A 25,993-nucleotide genomic window follows, 5' to 3' on the forward strand; every position below is an offset into this window, starting at 1 on the left:
CTCCGCCTACCCCAGTCATTCGACCGACGTTAAGGAGGAATATTTGCATAGGAGAAACCATATGGTACCGTGGTGACTGTAGTTAAAGAAAATAAATTATCAGACCTGATTAAAAAAACCAGGGCGGGCCCGTGGACCGGACACACCGTTGGAGAAAGTAATTTATCAGGTAAACATAAATTCTGTTTTCTCCAACATAGGTGTGTCCGGTCCACGGCGTCATCCTTACTTGTGGGAACCAATACCAAAGCTTTAGGACACGGATGAAGGGAGGGAGCAAATCAGGTCACCTAAATGGAAGGCACCACGGCTTGCAAAACCTTTCTCCCAAAAATAGCCTCAGAAGAAGCAAAAGTATCAAACTTGTAAAATTTGGTAAAAGTGTGCAGTGAAGACCAAGTCGCTGCCCTACATATCTGATCAACAGAAGCCTCGTTCTTGAAGGCCCATGTGGAAGCCACAGCCCTAGTGGAATGAGCTGTGATTCTTTCGGGAGGCTGCCGTCCGGCAGTCTCGTAAGCCAATCTGATGATGCTTTTAATCCAAAAAGAGAGAGAGTAGAAGTTGCTTTTTGACCTCTCCTTTTACCAGAATAAACAACAAACAAGGAAGATGTTTGTCTAAAATCCTTTGTAGCATCTAAATAGAATTTTAGAGCGCGAACAACATCCAAATTGTGCAACAAACGTTCCTTCTTTGAAACTGGTTTCGGACACAGAGAAGGTACGATAATCTCCTGGTTAATGTTTTTTGTTAGAAACAACTTTTGGAAGAAAACCAGGTTTAGTACGTAAAACCACCTTATCTGCATGGAACACCAGATAAGGAGGAGAACACTGCCGAGCAGATAATTCTGAAACTCTTCTAGCAGAAGAAATTGCAACTAAAAACAAAACTTTCCAAGATAATAACTTAATATCAACGGAATGCAAGGGTTCAAACGGAACCCCCTGAAGAACTGAAAGAACTAAATTGAGACTCCAAGGAGGAGTCAAAGGTTTGTAAACAGGCTTAATTCTAACCAGAGCCTGAACAAAGGCTTGAACATCTGGCACAGCGGCCAGCTTTTTGTGAAGTAACACAGACAAGGCAGAAATCTGTCCCTTCAGGGAACTTGCAGATAATCCTTTTTCCAATCCTTCTTGAAGGAAGGATAGAATCCTAGGAATCTTAACCTTGTCCCGAGGGAATCCTTTAGATTCACACCAACAGATATATTTTTTCCAAATTTTGTGGTAAATCTTTCTAGTTACAGGCTTTCTGGCCTGAACAAGAGTATCGATAACAGAATCTGAGAATCCTCGCTTCGATAAGATCAAGCGTTCAATCTCCAAGCAGTCAGCTGGAGTGAAACCAGATTCGGATGTTCGAACGGACCCTGAACAAGAAGGTCTCGTCTCAAAGGTAGCTTCCAAGGAGGAACCGATGACATATTCACCAGATCTGCGTACCAAGTCCTGCGTGGCCACGCAGGAGCTATCAAGACCACCGACGCCCTCTCCTGATTGATCCTGGCTACCAGCCTGGGGATGAGAGGAAACGGCGGGAACACATAAGCTAGTTTGAAGGTCCAAGGTGCTACTAGTGCATCCACTAGAGCCGCCTTGGGATCCCTGGATCTGGACCCGTAGCAAGGAACTTTGAAGTTCTGACGAGAGGCCATCAGATCCATGTCTGGAATGCCCCACAGCTGAGTGACTTGGGCAAAGATTTCCGGATGGAGTTCCCACTCCCCCGGATGCAATGTCTGACGACTCAGAAAATCCGCTTCCCAATTTTCCACTCCTGGGATGTGGATAGCAGACAGGTGGCAGGAGTGAGACTCCGCCCATAGAATGATTTTGGTCACTTCTTCCATCGCCAGGGAACTCCTTGTTCCCCCCTGATGGTTGATGTACGCAACAGTTGTCATGTTGTCTGATTGAAACCGTATGAACTTGGCCCTCGCAAGCTGAGGCCAAGCCTTGAGAGCATTGAATATCGCTCTCAGTTCCAGAATATTTATCGGTAGAAGAGATTCTTCCCGAGACCAAAGACCCTGAGCTTTCAGGGATCCCCAGACCGCGCCCCAGCCCATCAGACTGGCGTCGGTCGTGACAATGACCCACTCTGGTCTGCGGAATGTCATCCCTCGTGACAGGTTGTCCAGGGACAGCCACCAACGGAGTGAGTCTCTGGTCCTCTGATTTACTTGTATCTTCGGAGACAAGTCTGTATAGTCCCCATTCCACTGACTGAGCATGCACAGTTGTAATGGTCTTAGATGAATGCGTGCAAAAGGAACTATGTCCATTGCCGCTACCATCAACCCGATCACTTCCATGCACTGAGCTATGGAAGGAAGAGGAACGGAATGGAGTATCCGACAAGAGTCTAGAAGTTTTGTTTTTCTGGCCTCTGTCAGAAAAATCCTCATTTCTAAGGAGTCTATTATTGTTCCCAAGAAGGGAACCCTTGTTGACGGAGATAGAGAACTCTTTTCCACGTTCACTTTCCATCCGTGAGATCTGAGAAAGGCCAGGACAATGTCCGTGTGAGCCTTTGCTTGAGGAAGGGACGACGCTTGAATCAGAATGTCGTCCAAGTAAGGTACTACAGCAATGCCCCTTGGTCTAGCACAGCTAGAAGGGACCCTAGTACCTTTGAGAAAATCCTTGGAGCAGTGGCTAATCCGAAAGGAAGCGCCACAAACTGGTAATGTTTGTCCAGGAATGCAAACCTCAGGAACCGATGATGTTCCTTGTGGATAGGAATATGTAGATACGCATCCTTTAAATCCACCGTGGTCATGAATTGACCTTCCTGGATGGAAGGAAGAATAGTTCGAATGGTTTCCATCTTGAACGATGGAACCTTGAGAAACTTGTTTAAGATCTTGAGATCTAAGATTGGTCTGAACGTTCCCTCTTTTTTGGGAACTATAAACAGATTGGAGTAGAACCCCATCCCTTGTTCTCTTAATGGAACGGGATGAATCACTCCCATTTTTAACAGGTCTTCTACACAATGTAAGAATGCCTGTCTTTTTATGTGGTCTGAAGACAACTGAGACCTGTGGAACCTCCCCCTTGGGGGAAGTCCCTTGAATTCCAGAAGATAACCTTGGGAGACTATTTCTAGCGCCCAAGGATCCAGAACATCTCTTGCCCAAGCCTGAGCGAAGAGAGAGAGTCTGCCCCCCACCAGATCCGGTCCCGGATCGGGGGCCAATATTTCATGCTGTCTTGGTAGCAGTGGCAGGTTTCTTGGCCTGCTTTCCCTTGTTCCAGCCTTGCATTGGTCTCCAAGCTGGCTTGGCTTGAGAAGTATTACCCTCTTGCTTAGAGGACGTAGCACTTTGGGCTGGTCCGTTTCTACGAAAGGGACGAAAATTAGGTTTATTTTTTGCCTTGAAAGGCCGATCCTGAGGAAGGGCGTGGCCCTTACCCCCAGTGATATCCGAGATAATCTCTTTCAAGTCAGGGCCAAACAGCGTTTCCCCCTTGAAAGGAATGTTAAGTAGCTTGTTCTTGGAAGACGCATCAGCCGACCAAGATTTCAACCAAAGCGCTCTGCGCGCCACAATAGCAAACCCAGAATTCTTAGCCGCTAACCTAGCCAATTGCAAAGTGGCGTCTAGGGTGAAAGAATTAGCCAATTTGAGAGCATTGATTCTGTCCATAATCTCCTCATAAGGAGGAGAATCACTGTCGACCGCCTTTATCAGCTCATCGAACCAGAAACATGCGGCTGTAGCGACAGGGACAATGCATGAAATTGGTTGTAGAAGGTAACCCTGCTGAACAAACATCTTTTTAAGCAAACCTTCTAATTTTTTATCCATAGGATCTTTGAAAGCACAACTATCCTCTATGGGTATAGTGGTGCGTTTGTTTAAAGTGGAAACCGCTCCCTCGACCTTGGGGACTGTCTGCCATAAGTCCTTTCTGGGGTCGACCATAGGAAACAATTTTTTAAATATGGGGGGAGGGACGAAAGGAATACCAGGCCTTTCCCATTCTTTATTAACAATGTCCGCCACCCGCTTGGGTATAGGAAAAGCTTCTGGGAGCCCCGGCACCTCTAGGAACTTGTCCATTTTACATAGTTTCTCTGGGATGACCAACTTGTCACAATCATCCAGAGTGGATAATACCTCCTTAAGCAGAATGCGGAGATGTTCCAACTTAAATTTAAATGCAATCACATCAGGTTCAGCTTGTTGAGAAATGTTCCCTGAATCAGTAATTTCTCCCTCAGACAAAACCTCCCTGGCCCCATCAGACTGAGTTAGGGGCCCTTCAGAAATATTAATATCAGCGTCGTCATGCTCTTCAGTATCTAAAACAGAGCAGTCGCGCTTACGCTGATAAGTGTTCATTTTGGCTAAAATGTTTTTGACAGAATTATCCATTACAGCCGTTAATTGTTGCATAGTAAGGAGTATTGGCGCGCTAGATGTACTAGGGGCCTCCTGAGTGGGCAAGACTCGTGTAGACGAAGGAGGGAATGATGCAGTACCATGCTTACTCCCCTCACTTGAGGAATCATCTTGGGCATCATTGTCATTGTCACATAAATCACATTTATTTAAATGAATAGGAATTCTGGCTTCCCCACATTCAGAACACAGTCTATCTGGTAGTTCAGACATGTTAAAACAGGCATAAACTTGATAACAAGTACAAAAAAACGTTTTAAAATAAAACCGTTACTGTCACTTTAAATTTTAAACTGAACACACTTTATTACTGCAAATGCGAAAAAACATGAAGGAATTGTTCAAAATTCACCAAATTTTCACCACAGTGTCTTAAAGCCTTAAAAGTATTGCACACCAAATTTGGAAGCTTTAACCCTTAAAATAACGGAACCGGAGCCGTTTTGAACTTTAACCCCTTTACAGTCCCTGGTATCTGCTTTGCTGAGACCCAACCAAGCCCCAAGGGGAATACGATACCAAATGACGCCTTCAGAAAGTCTTTTCTAAGTATCAGAGCTCCTCTCACATGCGACTGCATGCCATGCCTCTCAAAAACAAGTGCGCAACACCGGCGCGAAAATGAGGCTCTGCCTATGCTTTGGGAAAGCCCCTAAAGAATAAGGTGTCTAAAACAGTGCCTGCCGATATTATTATATCAAAATACCCAGATAAAATGATTCCTCAAGGCTAAATATGTGTTAATAATCAATCGATTTAGCCCAAAAAAAAAAAAAAGTCTACAGTCTTAATAAGCCCTTTTTGAAGCCCTTATTTACAATCGTAATAAACATGGCTTACCGGATCCCAGAGGGAAAATGACAGCTTCCAGCATTACATCGTCTTGTTAGAATGTGTCATACCTCAAGCAGCAAGAGACTGCTCACTGTTCCCCCAACTGAAGTTAATTGCTCTCAACAGTCCTGTGTGGAACAGCCATGGATTTTAGTGACGGTTGCTAAAATCATTTTCCTCATACAAACAGAAATCTTCATCTCTTTTCTGTTTCTGAGTAAATAGTACATACCAGCACTATTTCAAAATAACAAACTCTTGATTGAATAATAAAAACTACAGTTAAACACTAAAAAACTCTAAGCCATCTCCGTGGAGATGTTGCCTGTACAACGGCAAAGAGAATGACAGGGGTAGGCGGAGCCTAGGAGGGATCATGTGACCAGCTTTGCTGGGCTCTTTGCCATTTCCTGTTGGGGAAGAGAATATCCCACAAGTAAGGATGACGCCGTGGACCGGACACACCTATGTTGGAGAAACACATTTTTATAAGAGTATGTATCTCTATTAATAAGCCTGATACCAGTCGCTATCACTGCATTTAAGGCTTTACTTACATTACTTCGGTATCAGCAGCATTTTCTAGCAAATTCCATCCCTAGAAAAATATTTTAACTGCACATACCTTATTGCAGGAAAACCTGCACGCCATTCCCCCTCTGAAGTACCTCACTCCTCAGAATGTGTGAGAACAGCAAATGGATCTTAGTTACTTCTGCTAAGATCATAGAAAACGCAGGCAGATTCTTCTTCCAAATACTGCCTGAGATAAACAGTACACTCCGGTACTATTTAAAAATAACAAACTTTTGATTGAAGAAATAAAATAAGTATAAAACACCACAGTCCTCTCACGACCTCCATCTATGTTGAGGGTTGCAAGAGAATGACTGGGTATGGCAGTGAGGGGGGGAGCTATATAGCAGCTCTGCTGTGGGTGATCCTCTTGCAACTTCCTGTTGGGAAGGAGAATATATCCCACAAGTAATGGATGATCCGTGGACTGGATACACTTAACAAGAGAAATAATAAACTCTTGATTGAAGAATCTAATCTAACACCTCAATTTACCTCTTCCTATCACTAACGTAGGCAAAGAGAATGACTGGAGTGGAAGGGAAGGGAGGAGCTATTTAACAGCTCTGCTGTGGTGCTCTTTGCCTCCTCCTGCTAACCAGGAGATGAATATCCCATTAATAATTAAGATGATCCGTGGACTCATCGTGTCTTAAAAAAGAAAACAAGCAGTTACTCGTTTCTGTCTAAAGGGTACCCATTCCTTATAAGATGCTAGCTGTCTTTGCTCCAACAAACAGTGAATCACAGTAACCTTGCGATTCCCTGTTTACATTGAGGTTTTCAATGATAGTTCTGAAGACTGGCTATGCACAAGCAATTTGTCTTCTTGCCTGAGCTAGGTGAGGGGTGCGCATATAGAAGAAGTATAAGTGGGTGGGGACGCTCTATACATCACTACACTACAGCCAGAAGAAGAAGGGGGTGGAGGGATGGATATTTCAGATAGGAACAGATTCAACTTTGATTACAAAATTATTTTGATTATAAAACAAAATATTAAACAAGCATTTTATATGTTTTTAGGTAAAGAATGTATAGCAACACTGAAACGTAACCATCACTTCTCAAGCAAATGCTACAGCTGCCTGCTGTAAACTTACTCTACACTCTATATCTATATGATGGTAAACGCCCTTGTGCACTATGAACTGGAGATTAGCAATATAGTGTTGTGCAGGCTCTGAACATGCTCAGAGTCAATGAAACAGAAACATTTGGTGTTTCTCACCTTAGCATTGGCTGTATCAAATATTGTTTCCACCAGCAAGATGTCTGCTCCCCCATCTAAAAGTCCTCTTGCTTGCTCTGTATAAGCTTCCACAAGTTCATCAAAGGCTGGAAAACAAAAAGGTGCACTCTTAATAAGGCCATTTCCTTCCAATAGAATGGGGATGCAGCTGGCAGTGTTGAGTGACAGCAGAGAACACACACACTTCAGGTACCAATACCTGTTTAGAGGTCTCCTATTCAAAAGATAGATGCACTTGGAGTTTAGTTTTCTACAACTGCAATGTTCCCTATCATATTTTACAATAGAGAATTACCATAGAGTGGCTCAACCACACAGATTGCTTGTATGACTTCACTACACATGCTACTACCACATAATGCTCAAGGACACATGCACTCTTCCATGAAAGCATACTGAGGTAAGCTCAAGAAAAGTTACACCCAATGAGACCTAGAGGTAAAAATTTTAAAACAAAAAGTAAAATTGGATTTTTAAATTATTTAATCTGAATCATAAAATCTTAACGGGACAGTAAACACAACCAGATAGACCAGCACTGTTCACCTTAATGTAGAATACTTCGCTAGATAAAGTAGCCACCAGTATTTTTACAGTGCAGGAGCACAATACATTAAAGGGACAGTAAAGTCATAATTAGACATAGCATACAATTGTAAACAACTTTCTAATTTACTTATATTATTTAATTTGCTTTCTTCTCTTGTTCTCTCTCTCTATTATATCATTTATTTGTATAGCGCCGCCAAATTCCGTAGCGCTGGGTACAATGATAGGGGTATACAATGACAAAGATTTGTGATAAAATACAAAACAGAACAAAACTAAAATCTAGTACAGGAGGAAGAGGGCCCTGCTGCGGAGAGCTCACAGTCTATAGGTTTAGGGTGCAGAAACATAAAGTTGGGGTAGCTTGTTACATCGGTTGTATTTGCAGTAGTGAGTCAGGCAGTTCATGTATTAGTTTGGTTCGGATGCGGGATGGAGGAGAGATGGTAAGCCTCTCTGAATAGGTGGGTTTGAAGCTATACAAGGTTGGAGACAGTCTAATGGAGCGGGGTAGAGGGTTCCAGAGGACAGGAGCAGCACGTGCAAAGTCTTGGAGGCGGGAGTGGGACGTAGAGATAACAGGAGTGTAGAGACGTAGGTCAGAGGTTGAACGAAGAGGACGGGATAGGGAATATTTCACGATGAGAGAGGAAATATAGTTGGGAGCTAGACGGTTTAGTGCTTTGTAAGTTAGGGCTAATACTATAAATTGTATTCTGGAGTGCATGGGGAGCCAGTGTAGAGACTGGCAGAGCGGAGCAGCTGATGTAGATCGTTGACTTAGGTGGATGAGTCTAGCAGAAGCATTCATAATAGATTGGAGGGAGGAGAGGCAGTGTTTTGGAAGGCCATTTAGGAGTAGATTGCAATCAATGAGTGACAAAATGAGGGAATGAATAAGTATTTTTGTAGTTTATTGAATAATATATATTACTCAAAAATATATATTGGCACACCCATGTGCTCAGTTAGAAACCAGTAGTGCACTACTGCTCCTTCAACAAATGATACCAAGAGAATGAAGCAAATTTGATAATAGAAGTAAACTGGAAAGTTATTTTAAATTGTATGTTCTACCTAAATCATGAAAGAAAAGTTTTGGGTTTCATATTGCTTTAATTTTGACTTCCATGTGCTTTTAACTTTAAAGCAACTAATGAATTCTGTTGCTGTGGGACTTAAGGCCTTTATCCTAGCTTTTAGATATCTACTATTGCAGTTCATCTTTTAGAAAAATCCAGTACCATGCCTCAGTAAAAACCAGGATACACAAGCTTATACCATACTACAAACAATATCTCAGCAATCTGATTTTTTTTATTTAAGAAACATGTGATGCGGTGCACTTACTTATATTTCGATAATCTGGTTTTTCTACAGACGGGGAGACAGATAATGTTTTGTTGGTAGGCCCAAAGGCTCCTGCTACATATCTCTTAATGCCTGAAAAGTAAACAAGACTGATTAGCAAGCGCTGGAAAATCACAACATATGATATTCTAAGATTTCAATTATGCTTATGTTCAATTAGACACAATGCTAGACATGAACATTGAAGCAAAGAGATGAAGGTATTATTTGGGTAACTGTGCTACATTTTACAAAATCATTAACAGTAATATTTACAGGATAAATTATGGTATGTTTTCCGGGAAAAAGGAATCTACAGGTTTTCACAGCTGCATACACAGCTTGACACCAGTTTTACAAACTAAACTATGGGAATCAAAACTAAACAACCTTTACGGAGACATTCAATGAACAGTATCATAAAAGAGTAGACATTTACCAGTTAAAAGGACATTTGTACACTAGATTTGTCTTTGCATAATTGTTTTGTAGATGATCCATTTACATAGCCTAACGGTTAGTGTTTTTGTAACAATGTATAGTTTTGCTTATTTTTTTTTATTTTTTTAAGAACATTGAACTGATTTTCAGACTCCTAACCAAGCTCCAGTACCAGATGTATACACGCATTTACATTCTCCTTCTGGCTCCTGTTAATGTTATCTGTGTTTTCATATGCAGAGTAGGGAGTAGTGTCTGCTTTTCTTGTTTTTCCAGCCCCTTTCACTGGGTGGCCAAGCCTAACCTTTTCAACAGTGCTAAACTGGGAGCTTCTAAGTAAGTTTTTAAACTGTTTTATACTGGATTTTTAGATCAGTATCTGTGCATATTCTTCTTTATAGTAGTGTCTATTACATGCAGTTATATGACAACAGCAGATAGGTAGTTATTCCTAATGTTGTGGTGGCGCCCAGTCCTTTGCAGCAGAAAAGCATGTTCAAAGACTTCTGTGGAGCAAAGCTCCAACTCATTCCACTTTATGCCACATAGGTAAAAAATTTAAATGAATCTGGCAAAAACATAATTTATGCTTACCTGATAAATTTATTTCTCTTGTAGTGTAGTCAGTCCACGGGTCATCCATTACTTATGGAATATATCTCTTCCTAACAGGAAGCTGCAAGAGGATCACCCAAGCAGAGCTGCTATATAGCTCCTCCCCTCACATGTCATATTCAGTCATTCAACCAAAACCAGACGAGAAAGGAGAAACCATAGGGTGCAGTGGTGACTGGAGTTTAATTAAAATTTAGATCTGCCTTAAAGACAGGGCGGGCCGTGGACTGACTACACTACAAGAGAAATAAATTTATCAGGTAAGCATAAATTATGTTTCCTCTTGTTAAGTGTAGTCAGTCCACGGGTCATCCATTACTTATGGAATACCAATACCAAAGCTAAAGTACACGGATGAAGGGAGGGACAAGGCAGGAACATTAAACAGAAGGAACCACTGCCTGAAGTACCTTTCTCCCAAAAATAGCCTCCGAAGAAGCAAAAGTGTAAAATTTGTAAAATTTTGAAAAAGTGTGAAGTGAAGACCAAGTTGCAGCGTTGCAAATCTGTTCAACAGAGGCCTCATTTTTAAAGGCCCAGGTGGAAGCCACAGCTCTAGTAGAATGAGCTGTAATCCTTTCAGGAGGCTGCTGTCCAGCAGTCTCATAGGCTAAACGTATTATGCTACGAAGCCAAAAAGAGAGAGGTAGCCGAAGCCTTTTGACCTCTTCTCTGTCCAGAGTAAACGACAAACAGGGAAGAAGTTTGACGAAAATCTTTAGTTGCCTGCAAATAGAACTTCAGGGCACGGACTACGTCCAGATTATGCAAAAGTCGTTCCTTCTTTGAAGAAGGGTTAGGACACAGTGATGGAACAACAATCTCTTGATTGATATTCCTGTTAGCAACTACCTTAGGTAAGAACCCAGGTTTAGTACGCAGAACTACCTTGTCTGAATGAAAAATCAGATAAGGAGAATCACAATGTAAGGCAGATAACTCAGAGACTCTTCGAGCCGAGGAAATAGCCATCAAAAACAGAACCTTCCAGGATAACAGCTTGATATCAATGGAATGAAGGGGTTCAAATGGAACGCCTTGAAGAACGTTAAGAACTAAGTTTAAGCTCCACGGCGGAGCAACAGTCTTAAACACAGGCTTAATCCTAGCTAAAGCCTGACAAAAAGCCTGAACGTCTGGAACTTCAGCTAGACGTTTGTGTAGAAGAATAGACAGAGCAGAAATCTGTCCCTTTAACGAACTAGCAGATAAGCCCTTTTCTAAACCCTCTTGTAGAAAGGACAATATCCTAGGAATCCTAACCTTACTCCATGAGTAACTCTTGGATTCGCACCAATATAAATATTTACGCCATACCTTATGGTAAATTTTTCTGGTAACAGGCTTCCTAGCCTGTATTAAGGTATCAATAACCGACTCCGAGAAGCCACGCTTTGATAGAATCAAGCGTTCAATCTCCATGCAGTCAGCCTCAGAGAAATTAGATTTGGATGGTTGAAAGGACCCTGAATTAGAAGGTCCTGTCTCAGAGGCAGACCACGGTGGACAGGACGACATGTCCACTAGGTCTGCATACCAGGTCCTGCGTGGCCACGCAGGTGCTATCAGAATCACCGAAGCTCTCTCCTGTTTGATCTTGGCAATCAAACGAGGAAGCATCGGAAATGGTGGAAACACATAAGCCATGTTGAAGACCCAAGGGGCTGTCAGAGCATCTATCAGCACCGCTCCCGGGTCCCTGGACCTGGATCCGTAACAAGGAAGCTTGGCGTTCTGGCGAGACGCCATGAGATCCAGATCTGGTTTGCCCCAACGATGAAGCAGTTGAGCAAAGACCTCCGGATGAAGTTCCCACTCCCCCGGATGAAAAGTCTGGCGACTTAGAAAATCCGCCTCCCAGTTCTCCATGCCTGGGATGTAAATCGCTGACAGGTGGCAAGAGTGAGACTCTGCCCAGCGAATTATCTTTGAGACTTCCAACATCGCTAGGGAACTTCTGGTTCCCCCTTGATGGTTGATGTAAGCCACAGTCGTGATGTTGTCCGACTGAAATCTGATGAACCTCAGAGTTGCTAACTGAGGCCAAGCTAGGAGAGCATTGAATATTGCTCTTAATTCCAGAATATGTATTGGGAGGAGTTTCTCCTCCTGAGTCCATAATCCCTGAGCCTTCAGGGAGTTCCAGACTGCGCCCCAGCCTAGAAGGCTGGCGTCTGTTGTTACAATCGTCCAATCTGGCCTGCGAAAGGTCATCCCCTTGGACAGATGTGGCCGAGAAAGCCACCATAGAAGAGAATCTCTGGTATCTTGATCCAGATTTAGTAGGGGGGACAAATCTGAGTAATCCCCGCTCCACTGACTTAGCATGCACAATTGCAGCGGTCTGAGATGCAGGCGCGCAAATGGTACTATGTCCATTGCCGCTACCATTAAGCCGATTACTTCCATGCACTGAGCTACTGACGGGTGTGGAATGGAATGAAGGACACGGCAAGCATTTAGAAGTTTTGATAACCTGGCCTCTGTCCAGGTAAAATTTTCATCTCTACAGAATCTATAAGAGTCCCTAAAAAGGGAACCCTTGTAAGTGGTAATAGAGAAACTCTTTTCCACGTTCACCTTCCACCCATGCGACCTCAGAAATGCCAGAACTATCTCTGTATGAGACTTGGCAGTTTGAAAACTTGACGTTTGTATCAGAATGTCGTCTAGGTACAGAGTCACCGCTATGCCTCGCGGTCTTAGTACCGCCAGAAGTGAGCCCAGAACTTTTGTAAAGATTCTTGGAGCCGTAGCTAATCCGAAGGGAAGAGCTACAAACTGGTAATGCCTGTCTAGGAAAGCAAATCTTCGGTACCGATAATGATCCTTGTGAATCGGTAATGTGAAGGTAGGCATCCTTTAAGTCCACTGTGGTCATGTACTGACCCCTCTTGGATCATGGGAAGGATGGTTCGAATAGTTTCCATTTTGAATGATGGAACTCTTAGGAATTTGTTTAGGATTTTTAAGTCCAAGATTGGTCTGAAGGTTCCCTCTTTCTTAAGAACCACAAATAGATTTGAATAGAATCCTTGTCCGTGTTCCGTCCGCGGAACTGGGTGGATCACCCCCATTAGTAAGAGGTCTTGTACACAGCGTAGAAACGCCTCTTTCTTTATTTGGTTTGCTGATAACCTTGAAAGATGAAATCTCCCTCGCGTAGAAGTTTTGAAGTCCAGGAGATATCCCTGAGATATGATCTCCAACGCCCAGGGATCCTGGACATCTCTTGCCCAAGCCCGGGCGAAGAGAGAAAGTCTGCCCCCACTAGATCCGTTTCCGGATAGGGGGCCCTCTCTTCATGCTGTCTTAGGGGCAGCAGCAGGTTTCTTGGCCTGCTTGCCCTTGTTCCAGGACTGGTTAACTTTCCAGCCCTGCCTGTAACGAGCAACAGCTCCTTCCTGTTTTGGAGCGGAGGAAGTTGATGCTGCTCCTGCCTTGAAGTTACGAAAGGCACAAAAATTAGACTGTTTGGCCTTTGATTTGGCCCTGTCCTGAGGTAGAGCATGGCCCTTACCTCCCGTAATGTCAGCTATAATGTCTTTCAAGCCGGGCCCGAATAAGGTCTGCCCTTTGAAAGGAATATTAAGCAATTTAGATTTAGAAGTCACGTCAGCTGACCAGGATTTAAGCCATAGCGCTCTGCGCGCTTGGATGGCGAATCCGGAGTTCTTAGCCGTAAGTTTGGTTAAATGTACGACGGCATCAGAAACAAATGCGTTAGCTAGCTTAAGTGCTTTAAGCTTGTTCATAATTTCATCCAATGGAGCTGTGCGAATGGCCTCTTCCAGAGACTCAAACCAGAATGCCGCCGCAGCAGTGACAGGCGCAATGCATGCAAGGGGCTGTAAGATAAAACCTTGTTGAACAAACATTTTCTTAAGGTAACCCTCTAATTTCTTATCCATTGGATCTGAAAAGGCACAACGATCCTCTACCGGGATAGTGGTACGCTTAGCTAAAGTAGAAACTGCTCCCTCCACCTTAGGGACCGTCTGCCATAAGTCTCGTGTGGTGGCGTCTATAGGAAACATTTTCCTAAATATGGGAGGAGGGGAAAAAGGCACACCAGGTCTATCCCACTCCTTGTTAATCTCTGTAAGCCTTTTAGGTATAGGAAACACGTCAGTACACACCGGTACCGCATAGTATCTATCCAACCTACATAATTTTTCTGGAATTGCAACCGTGTTACAATCATTCAGAGCCGCTAATACCTCCCCTAGCAATATGCGGAGGTTCTCAAACTTAAATTTAAAATTAGAAATCTCTGAATCCAGTCTCCCTGGATCAGATCCGTCACCCACAGAATGAAGCTCTCCGTCTTCATGTTCTGCAAACTGTGACACAGTATCTGACATGGCTCTCACCTCATCCGCGCGCTCTGTCCTTAACCCAGAGCTATCGCGCTTGCCTCTTAATTCTGGCAATTTAGATAATACTGTCATAACAGTAGCCATGTCTTGCAAAGTGATTTGTAAGGGCCTCCCTGATGTACTTGGCGCCACAAAATCACGCACCTCCTGAGCGGGAGGCGAAGGTACTGACACGTGAGGAGAGTTAGTCGGCATAACTTCCCCCTCGTTGTCTGGTGATAATTTCTTTACATGTAAAGATTGACTTATTTAAAGTAACATCAATGCAATTAGTACACAAATTTCTATTGGGCTCCACATTGGCCTTTAAACATAGTGAACAAAGAGATTCATCTGTGTCAGACATGTTTAAACAGACTAGCAATGAGACTAGCAAGCTTGGAAATACTTTTCTAAATAAATTTACAAGCAATATAAAAAACGCTACTGTGCCTTTAAGAAGCACAAAAAGCTGTCACAGTTGAAATAACAATGAACCAAAATAGTTATAGCAACCAATTTTTCACAGTAAATGTATTAAGTTAGCAAAGGATTGCACCCACCAGCAAATGGATGATTAACCCCTTAATACCCAAAAACGGATAACAATTTAATAATTAACGTTTTTATCAGAGTCAAAACACACTGTCACAGGTCTGCTGTGACTGATTACCTCCCTCAAAATGAATTTTGAAGACCCCTGAGCTCTCTAGAGACGATCTGGATCATGGAGGATGAAGTAGACAGATTGTGACTGAATTTTTACTGCGCAAAAAAGCGCTAAAATAGGCCCCTCCCACTCATATTACAACAGTGGGGAAGCTCAGATAACTGTTTCTATGCAGAAAACAAAGATGGCCATGTGGTAAAAATCATGCCCCAATAAGTTTTATCACCAAGTACCTCACAAAAAATGATTAACATGCCAGTAAACGTTTTAAACATACATTTGAAAAGTTATGAAGTGTTATTAATAAGCCTGCTACCAGTCGCCTTTACTGCAGTTAAGGCTCATACATTATTTCAGTATTAACAGTATTTTCAGAGTCAATTCCATTCCTTAGAAAAATACATTCAGTGTACACACACTCATCAGCCTAATACCAGTCGCTATCACTGCATTTAAGGCTGAACTTACGTTACATTGGTATCAGCAGTATTTTCTCAGTCAATTCCTTTCCTCAGAAAAATAATTTACTGCACATACCTCATTTGCAGGGGGGGCCTGCATGCTATTCCCCTTTTCTGAAGTTACCTCACTCCTCAGATGAGAACAGCCAGTGGATCTTAGTTACGTCTGCTAAGATCATAGAAAACGCAGGCAGATTCTTCTTCTAATGCTGCCTGAGAACAAACAGCACACTCCGTTGCCATTTAAAATAACAAACTTTTGATTGAAGAAATAAACTAAGTTAAAAAACACCACAGACCTCTCACAGCGACCTATCTTTAGTTAGGCTGCAAGAGAATGACTGAATATGACATGTGAGGGGAGGAGCTATATAGCAGCTCTGCTTGGGTGATCCTCTTGCAGCTTCCTGTTAGGAAGAGATATATTCCATAAGTAATGGATGACCCGTGGACTGACTACACTTAACAAGAGAAATGGGTTATATACAGGAGTATTAAGAATATGTGCGGTGTTTCCACCTACTCTACTGTTTAGTGGGCATCTACAAATCCGGTTTTATGGGAAAGTGAGAAGAAGAAGAAAAAGAAAGAAAGAAAAAAAAAGGAGATACCATAATATATTCTACCTGTTTCAGCAGTAACATCATCTGCTGCTTTTCTGGCTACTTCTGCTGAAACTTTGTTCAAACGATATGCCTGAAAAAACAATACAGAATTATAAAGGAAAAAAACATGAAATAAAGAAGGAATCAATACCCCTGTATGTAATAGCCCCGTGGACATAAGAGTACCTCATAGGAGTATCATATGACAAATACTACTAACACCACTACCAAGAGAAAGCCAGGCAAGACCAAGTATACAGACCAATAGAAAAAATAAATAAGTAAATAGAATAAACTACCAGGAAGAGACAGAATAAAAGGAGTGAGAAACAAGAGCCCAAAATAGGAAAGTCATTAAAAATATGCAAACTGTTCCCAAATGTTAAAAGCTTTAATAGTTCAAACATTTGTTTACATAAGCAAAAATAAATAAAAAAAATTATGTCACAATTAACTCAAAATTACATTGCTGTACCAAATAATGTTATCTATTCATTTTCTTGTATAGCTTGTTATGCTCTTCAAGTGTCTCCAGTCTTTTTAGTTATTAAGGAGAAATGTTTTGCTCCATCTGAAGGGGAGCAATTAAACAGGTTTTAGCTTTTGTTTGCTATTTTTTTTCTGCATAGCTGCGAGTGTTGTCTGTATCAGTCAGTGTGCATTAATATGAGGACAACAGTGTCAGATATATATATATAAATATGCATTTACAGCTAGGTTCAGTTTTAACAGTTTACTTTGTCACCCAGGAAAAAAAAACAGCATGTAACATTTCTGCTCTCATTTTTTTTATTATTAGTAATGGCCCTTTAAAGGGACAGTGTACTCTAATCCCCCCTTAATGTGTTTACAACTGTTCATTTTACCTGCTGTAGTGTATTATATTGCTTACAAATAACTTATTTACCTTTATTTTGTCATTTCTCCAACATAGGTGTGTCCGGTCCACGGCGTCATCCTTACTTGTGGGATATTCTCCTCCCCAACAGGAAATGGCAAAGAGCCCAGCAAAGCTGGCCATATAGTCCCTCCTAGGCTCCGCCTACCCCAGTCATTCTCTTTGCCGTTGCACAGGCAACATCTCCACGGAGATGGCTTAGAGTTTTTTGGTGTTTAAATGTAGTTTAAAATTTAAAGTAACGGTTTTATTGTAAAACGTTTTTTGTGAAAGGATGGCAGCTGTGCCAGACGTTTCAGCGTTTGTTCAGGCTCTGGTTAGAATCAAGCCTGTTTACAGACCTTTGACTCTTCCCTGGAGTCTTAATCTAGTTCTTTCAGTTCTTCAAGGGGTTCCGTTTGGACCCTTACATTCCGTAGATATTAAGTTATTATCTTGGAAAGTTTTGTTTTAGGTTGCAATTTCTTCCACTAGAAGAGTTTCTGAGTTATCTGCTCTGCAGTGTTCTCCGCCCTATCTGGTCCATGCAGATAAGGTGGTTTTACGTACTGAGCCTGGTTTTCTTCCGAAGGTTGTTTCCAACAAAAATATTAACCAGGAGATAGTTGTACCTTCTTTGTGTCCGAATCCAGTTTCATAGAAGGAACGTTTGTTACACAATTTGGACGTTGTCCGTGCTCTAAAATTCTATTTAGAGGCTACTGAAGATTTTAGACAAACATCTTCTTTGTTTGTTGTTTATTCTGGTTAAAGGAGAGGTAAAAAAGCAACTTCTACCTCTCTTTCCTTTTGGTTTAAAAGCATCATCAGATTGGCTTTTGAGACTGCCGGACGGCAGCCTCCTGAAAGTATCACAGCTCACTCCACTAGGGCTGTGGCTTCCACATGGGCCTTCAAGAATGAGGTTCCTGTTGACCAAATTTTTTTTAAATTATATACTTTTGCTTCTTCGGAGGCTATTTTTGGGAGAAAGGTTTTGCAAGCCGTGGTGCCTTCCGTTTGGGTGACCTGATTTGCTCCCTCCCTTCATCCGTGTCCTAAAGCTTTGGTATTGGTTCCCACAAGTAAGGATGACGCCGTGGACCGGACACACCTATGTTGGAGAAAACAGAATTTATGCTTACCTGATAAATTACTTTCTCCAACGGTGTGTCCGGTCCACGGCCCGCCCTGTTTTTTAATCAGGTCTGATGAATTATTTTCTCTAACTACAGTCACCACGTTACCATATGGTTTCTCCTATATATATTTCCTCCTGTCCGTCGGTCGAATGACTGGGGTAGGCGGAGCCTAGGAGGGACTATATGGCCAGCTTTGCTGGGCTCTTTGCCATTTCCTGTTGGGGAGGAGAATATCCCACAAGTAAGGATGACGCCGTGGACCGGACACACCGTTGGAGAAAGTAATTTATCAGGTAAGCATAAATTCTGTTTTTAAATAGCAGATTCTGCCTTTTGTATCCCCACCTATACTGAAAATTTCTGTACTTAAAGAATGTAAATTTTAATGAATAAGTGCCTGGTTTTTAAAAATACTATTAAAAACAGATGCACTTTCATTCATTAAACTAAAAAAAAAAAAAAAAAAAAAAGCTTCAATTTAAAAATACTTACCTTTTTCTTTAGGTAAACCAGACCGGCGATCCTCCACCCACTTCCCCTGCTGTACATAGCATATTGATGATGAATCCGCCTTCCTACAATAGTTGCTTTGCCACACAAGCTGGACGCCTTATGGTGCATGCAACGATTGGAGGAAGACAGATTTATAATTGCTGTGCTAAGTACAGAGGAGCTGTGGACAGAGGATCGCCGGACTGGTTTTCCTAAAGAAAAAGCTAAGTATTTAAAAAAAATAAAAAAAAATCGCCTCAATGTAAAGTTTAATGAATGAAAGTGCCCCTGTTTTTAATAGTATTTTTAAAAACCCAGGTACTTATTCATTAAAATTTACATTCATTTTAAGCAATTGTTACCAAAAAAAAAAAAAATATGTAAACAAGAAGGTTTAGATGCTCCAAGTGTGGACTGTGACAGAGGTACTAAAATGTCAATTTTCAATTATTAGCCTGTGAGTAAACTGTGAAAAATAAAATAAGGATGACTTTGCGTAATAGAGGTCTGTTCTCCCTACAATTACACCTCATTGTATTGGGTTGTGGTTTCAATAAGCAGAAACTACTATTTCATATGCAAATGCCAACATAAATTATAATTTCCTATACATTAGAAACTTTGCAGCTGGTATAACAAAGTAATTGCAAACACATTAAGGGGAAACAAATTCTACAGTGCACCGACCCTTTAAAGAGACATAAAACAAGTTGGGATAGAGACAAAATATAATAACGTACTTTAATTACTTTACCTGCAAATTTATACTGCAGTGCCTCGCCATTAACCCTTTTTTAAAGTTTCCGAATTGTAAAGCTCTAACTCCCCCCCCCCCAGTGGCGTAGACTGCTCCAGACAGCATGGCTATTTAAAGGGACCAATTTTAAGCAACTTTCTAATTTACTCCTATTAACTTTTCTTCATTCTCTTTTGATTTGAAAAGCAAGAATGTAATTTTAGATGCCGACCCATTTTTGGTGAACAACCTGGGTTGTTCTTGCTGATTGGTGGATTAATTTAACTGACCAACTAACAAGTGCTATCCAGGGTACTGAACCGAAAAATAGCTTAGATTCCTTCTTTTTCAAATAAAGATAGCAAGAGAACGAAGAAAAATTAATAGGAGTAAATTAGAAAGTTGCTTAAAATTGCATGAACTATCTGAATCATGAAAGAAAAAAAACTTGGGTTCAGTGTCCCTTTAAAGTATTTTTGAAAATTTTAAAATACTTGCCAGCGATTTTTAAATAATTTTTGTATGCAAACTATTTTTTAATTAGCCCTTTTAGGATATGCACAGATCTCAACCTGTTTTATGGTACTTTAAGTACATTTCAAAGGCAGTGGAGAGAGAGCAAGACAGGGCTAATAATGACAACTCTCTCAGTTCTATTGGTGGAGAGGAACATGTCTAGAAGCCTATAAAAAAAAATGTTTGGTTAGGACAAGCTATATAAAAAGGGACAGTAAACAACTTGTAATTACAAGATATTTCTATTGTGTTGCTATAGAATAACATATGAGCCAAATCTAAGCATTTTTAAAACAAATTAAGAATTGAACTGCAATTATTTTTCAATAGCCAAACTCCACTAACCTTATTTTGAGAAGCCAATCTAGGTTTTAGTTAGCAAAAGCAATGTTTTGCAGTGGGTTTTATCAATTAAAGCCATTTAGGAAAAATATGTAGCAGGCTTAACCTAGAGAAGTCAGCAAGGTGCATTTTAAATTCTGAGAATTAGAAATTCCTAAATTTTCAGAGCTTAATTGAATGCAAAGGGGGCAAAATAAATAATGAAAGTATATTGCAAAGTTGTTTTATTACTTATAACTAAACATTTTATATACAAATTTCAAGGAGTTTACGGTCCCTTTAAAAAAAACTGTAATCCTTTCATATCTCTTGTTAGCCACAAAAAAAAAAAAAAAACAGAATTTATGTTTACCTGATAAATTACTTTCTCCAACGGTGTGTCCGGTCCACGGCGTCATCCTTACTTGTGGGATATTCTCTTCCCCAACAGGAAATGGCAAAGAGCCCAGCAAAGCTGGTCACATGATCCCTCCTAGGCTCCGCCTACCCCAGTCATTCGACCGACGTAAAGGAGGAATATTTGCATAGGAGAAACCATATGATACCGTGGTGACTGTAGTTAAAGAAAATAAATTATCAGACCTGATTAAAAAACCAGGGCGGGCCGTGGGCCGGACACACCCGTGGGGGAAAGTAATTTATCAGGTAAACATAAATTCTGTTTTCTCCAACATAGGTGTGTCCGGTCCACGGCGTCATCCTTACTTGTGGGAACCAATACCAAAGCTTTAGGACACGGATGAAGGGAGGGTGCAAATCAGGTCACCTAAATGGAAGGCACCACGGTTTGCAAAACCTTTCTCCCAAAAATAGCCTCAGAAGAAGCAAAAGTATCAAACTTGTAAAATTTGGTAAAAGTGTGCAGTGAAGACCAAGTCGCTGCCCTACATATCTGATCAACAGAAGCCTCGTTCTTGAAGGCCAATGTGGAAGCCACAGCCCTAGTGGAATGAGCTGTGATTCTTTCAGGAGGCTGCCGTCCGGCAGTCTCATAAGCCAATCTGATGATGCTTTTAATCCAAAAAGAGAGAGAGGTAGAAGTTGCTTTTTGACCTCTCCTTTTACCAGAATAAACAACAAACAAGGAAGATGTTTGTCTAAAATCCTTTGTAGCATCTAAATAGAATTTTAGAGCGCGAACAACATCCAAATTGTGCAACAAAGGTTCCTTCTTTGAAACTGGATTCGGACACAAAGAAGGCACGGCTATCTCCTGGTTAATGTTTTTGTTAGAAACAACTTTCGGAAGAAAACCAGGTTTAGTACGTAAAACCACCTTATCTGCATGGAAAACCAGATAAGGAGGAGAACACTGCAGAGCAGATAATTCTGAAACTCTTCTAGCAGAAGAAATTGCAACCAAAAACAAAACTTTCCAAGATAATAACTTAATATCAACGGAATGTAAGGGTTCAAACGGAACCCCCTGAAGAACTGAAGGAACTAAGTTGAGACTCCAAGGAGGAGTCAAAGGTTTGTAAACAGGCTTGATTCTAACCAGAGCCTGAACAAAGGCTTGAACATCTGGCACAGCTGCCAGCTTTTTGTGAAGTAACACAGACAAGGCAGAAATCTGTCCCTTCAAGGAACTTGCCGATAATCCTTTCTCCAATCCTTCTTGAAGAAAGGATAGAATCTTAGGAATCTTTACCTTGTTCCAAGGGAATCCTTTAGATTCACACCAACAGATATATTTTTTCCATATTTTGTGGTAAATTTTTCTAGTTACAGGCTTTCTGGCCTGAACAAGAGTATCAATAACAGAATCTGAGAACCCTCGTTTTGATAAGATCAGGCGTTCAATCTCCAAGCAGTCAGCTGGAGTGAGACCAGATTCGGATGTTCGAACGGACCTTGAACAAGAAGGTCTCGTCTCAAAGGTAGCTTCCATGGTGGAGCCGATGACATATTCACCAGATCTGCATACCAAGTCCTGCGTGGCCACGCAGGAGCTATCAAGATCACCGACGCCCTCTCCTGATTGATCCTGGCTACCAGCCTGGGGATGAGAGGAAACGGCGGGAATACATAAGCTAGTTTGAAGGTCCAAGGTGCTACTAGTGCATCTACTAGAGTCGCCTTGGGATCCCTGGATCTGGACCCGTAGCAAGGAACCTTGAAGTTCTGACGAGAGGCCATCAGATCCATGTCTGGAATGCCCCACAATTGAGTAATTTGGGCAAAGATTTCCGGATGGAGTTCCCACTCCCCCGGATGTAATGTCTGACGACTCAGAAAATCCGCTTCCCAATTTTCCACCCCTGGAATGTGGATTGCAGACAGGTGGCAGGAGTGAGTCTCCGCCCATTGAATGATTTTGATTACTTCTTCCATCGCCAGGGAACTCCTTGTTCCCCCCTGATGGTTGATGTACGCAACAGTCGTCATGTTGTCTGATTGAAACCGTATGAACCTGGCTTTCGCTAGCTGAGGCCAAGCCTTGAGAGCATTGAATATCGCTCTCAGTTCCAGAATATTTATCGGTAGAAGAGATTCTTCCCGAGACCAAAGACCCTGAGCTTTCAGGAGTCCCCAGACCGCGCCCCAGCCCATCAGACTGGCGTCGGTCGTGACAATGACCCACTCTGGTCTGCGGAAGGTCATCCCTTGTGACAGGTTGTCCAGGGACAGCCACCAACGGAGTGAGTCTCTGGTCCTCTGATTTACTTGAATCGTCGGAGACAAGTCTGTATAGTCCCCATTCCACTGACTGAGCATGCACAGTTGTAATGGTCTTAGATGAATGCGCGCAAAAGGAACTATGTCCATTGCCGCTACCATCAAACCTATTACTTCCATGCACTGCGCTATGGAAGGAAGAGGAACGGAATGAAGTGTTTGACAAGAGTTTAGAAGTTTTGTTTTTCTGGCCTCTGTCAGAAAAATCCTCATTTCTAAAGAGTCTATTATTGTTCCCAAGAAGGGAACCCTTGTTGACGGAGATAGAGAACTCTTTTCTACGTTCACTTTCCATCCGTGAGATCTGAGAAAGGCCAGGACTATGTCCGTGTGAGCCTTTGCTTGAGGAAGGGACGACGCTTGAATCAGAATGTCGTCCAAGTAAGGTACTACTGCAATGCCCCTTGGTCTTAGTACCGCTAGAAGGGACCCTAGTACCTTTGTGAAAATCCTTGGAGCAGTGGCTAATCCGAAAGGAAGTGCCACGAACTGGTAATGCTTGTCCAGGAATGCGAACCTTAGGAACCGATGATGTTCCTTGTGGATAGGAATATGTAGATACGCATCCTTTAAATCCACCGTGGTCATGAATTGACCTTCCTTGATGGAAGGAAGAATTGTTCGAATAGTTTCCATTTTGAACGATGGAACCTTGAGAAACTTGTTTAGGATCTTGAGATCCAAGATTGGTCTGAACGTTCCCTCTTTTTTGGGAACTACGAACAGATTGGAGTAGAACCCCATCCCTTGTTCTCCTAATGGAACAGGATGAATCACTCCCATTTTTAACAGGTCTTCTACACAATGCAAGAATGCCTGTCTCTTTATGTGGTCTGAAGACAATTGAGACCTGTGGAACCTCCCCCTTGGGGGAGGCCCCTTGAATTCCAGAAGATAACCTTGGGAGACTATTTCTAGTGCCCAAGGATCCAGAACATCTCTTGCCCAAGCCTGAGCGAAGAGAGAGAGTCTGCCCCCCACCAGATCCGGTCCCGGATCGGGGGCCAACATTTCATGCTGTCTTGGTAGCAGTGGCAGGCTTCTTGGCCTGCTTTCCCTTGTTCCAGCCTTGCATTGGTCTCCAGGCTGGCTTGGCTTGAGAAGTATTACCCTCTTGCTTAGAGGACGTAGCACTTGGGGCTGGTCCGTTTCTACGAAAGGGACGAAAATTAGGTTTATTTTTGGCCTTGAAAGACCTATCCTGAGGAAGGGCGTGGCCCTTACCCCCAGTGATATCAGAGATAATCTCTTTCAAGTCAGGGCCAAACAGCGTTTTCCCCTTGAAAGGAATGTTAAGCAATTTGTTCTTGGAAGACGCATCCGCTGACCAAGATTTCAACCAAAGCGCTCTGCGCGCCACAATAGCAAACCCAGAATTTTTCGCCGCTAACCTAGCCAATTGCAAAGTGGCGTCTAGGGTGAAAGAATTAGCCAATTTGAGAGCACGGATTCTGTCCATAATCTCCTCATAAGGAGGAGAATCACTATCGATCGCCTTTTCTAGCTCATCGAACCAGAAACACGCGGCTGTAGTGACAGGGACAATGCATGAAATTGGTTGTAGAAGGTAACCTTGCTGAACAAACATCTTTTTAAGCAAACCTTCTAATTTTTTATCCATAGGATCTTTGAAAGCACAACTATCTTCTATGGGTATAGTGGTGCGTTTGTTTAGAGTAGAAACCGCCCCCTCGACCTTGGGGACTGTCTGCCATAAGTCCTTTCTGGGGTCGACCATGGGAAACAATTTTTTAAATATGGGGGGAGGGACGAAAGGTATACCGGGCCTTTCCCATTCTTTATTTACAATGTCCGCCACCCGCTTGGGTATAGGAAAAGCTTCTGGAGGCCCCGGGACCTCTAGGAACTTGTCCATTTTACATAGTTTCTCTGGGATGATCAAATTCTCACAATCATCCAGAGTGGATAACACCTCCTTAAGCAAAGCGCGGAGATGTTCCAACTTAAATTTAAATGAAATCACATCGGGTTCAGCTTGTTGAGAAATTTTCCCTGAATCTGAAATTTCTCCCTCAGACAAAACCTCCCTGGCCCCCCTCAGACTGGTGTAGGGGCATATCAGAACCATTATCATCAGCGTCCTCATGCTCTTCAGTATCTAAAACAGAGCAGTCGCGCTTACGCTGATAAGTGGGCATTTTGGCTAAAATGTTTTTGATAGAATTATCCATTACAGCCGTTAATTGTTGCATAGTAAGGAGTATTGGCGCGCTAGATGTACTAGGGGCCTCCTGAGTGGGCAAGACTGGTGTAGACGAAGGAGGGAATGATGCAGTACCATGCTTACTCCCCTCACTTGAGGAATCATCTTGGGCATCATTTTCAGTGTCACATAAATCACATCTATTTAAATGAGAAGGAACCTTGGCTTCCCCACATTCAGAACACAGTCTATCTGGTAGTTCAGACATGTTAAACAGGCATAAACTTGATAACAAAGTACAAAAAACGTTTTAAAATAAAACCGTTACTGTCACTTTAAATTTTAAACTGAACACACTTTATTACTGCAATTGCGAAAAAATATGAAGGAATTGTTCAAAATTCACCAAAATTTCACCACAGTGTCTTAAAGCCTTAAAAGTATTGCACACCAAATTTGGAAGCTTTAACCCTTAAAATAACGGAACCGGAGCCGTTTTTATCTTTAACCCCTTTACAGTCCCTGGTATCTGCTTTGCTGAGACCCAACCAAGCCCAAAGGGGAATACGATACCAAATGACGCCTTCAGAAAGTCTTTTTTATGTATCAGAGCTCCTCACACATGCGACTGCATGTCATACTTCTCAAAAACAAGTGCGCAATACCGGCGCGAAAATGAGGCTCTGCCTATGATTAGGGAAAGCCCCTAGAGAATAAGGTGTCTAAAACAGTGCCTGCCGATATAATTTTACAAAAATACCCATATTAAATGATTCCTCAAGGCTAAATATGTTATATATGAATCGATTTAGCCCAGAAAATGTCTACAGTCTTAACAAGCCCTTGTGAAGCCCTTATTTACTCTGTAATAAAAATGGCTTACCGGATCCCATAGGGAAAATGACAGCTTCCAG

At 42.1% G+C, this 25,993-nt stretch overlaps 1 protein-coding gene across 2 annotated transcripts in view; it reads right to left on the minus strand.

Moving 5' to 3' along the window:
* The window catches only part of MTR (5-methyltetrahydrofolate-homocysteine methyltransferase), a 600,857-nt gene that overhangs the window by 532,176 nt on the left and 42,688 nt on the right, over positions 1 to 25,993 (minus strand). For both annotated transcript variants that reach the window (XM_053711885.1, XM_053711884.1), the window contains exons 4-6: positions 16,153 to 16,222; positions 8,982 to 9,074; positions 7,062 to 7,168 (exon numbers count right to left, since the gene is read on the minus strand). In XM_053711885.1, coding sequence (XP_053567860.1) covers positions 7,062 to 7,168; positions 8,982 to 9,074; positions 16,153 to 16,222 — 270 coding nt within the window. The remainder of the gene's footprint in view (positions 1 to 7,061; positions 7,169 to 8,981; positions 9,075 to 16,152; positions 16,223 to 25,993) is intronic.

Source organism: Bombina bombina, chromosome 4 (genome assembly GCF_027579735.1).
Source record: "Bombina bombina isolate aBomBom1 chromosome 4, aBomBom1.pri, whole genome shotgun sequence".
NCBI classification, from domain to species: domain Eukaryota; kingdom Metazoa; phylum Chordata; class Amphibia; order Anura; family Bombinatoridae; genus Bombina; species Bombina bombina.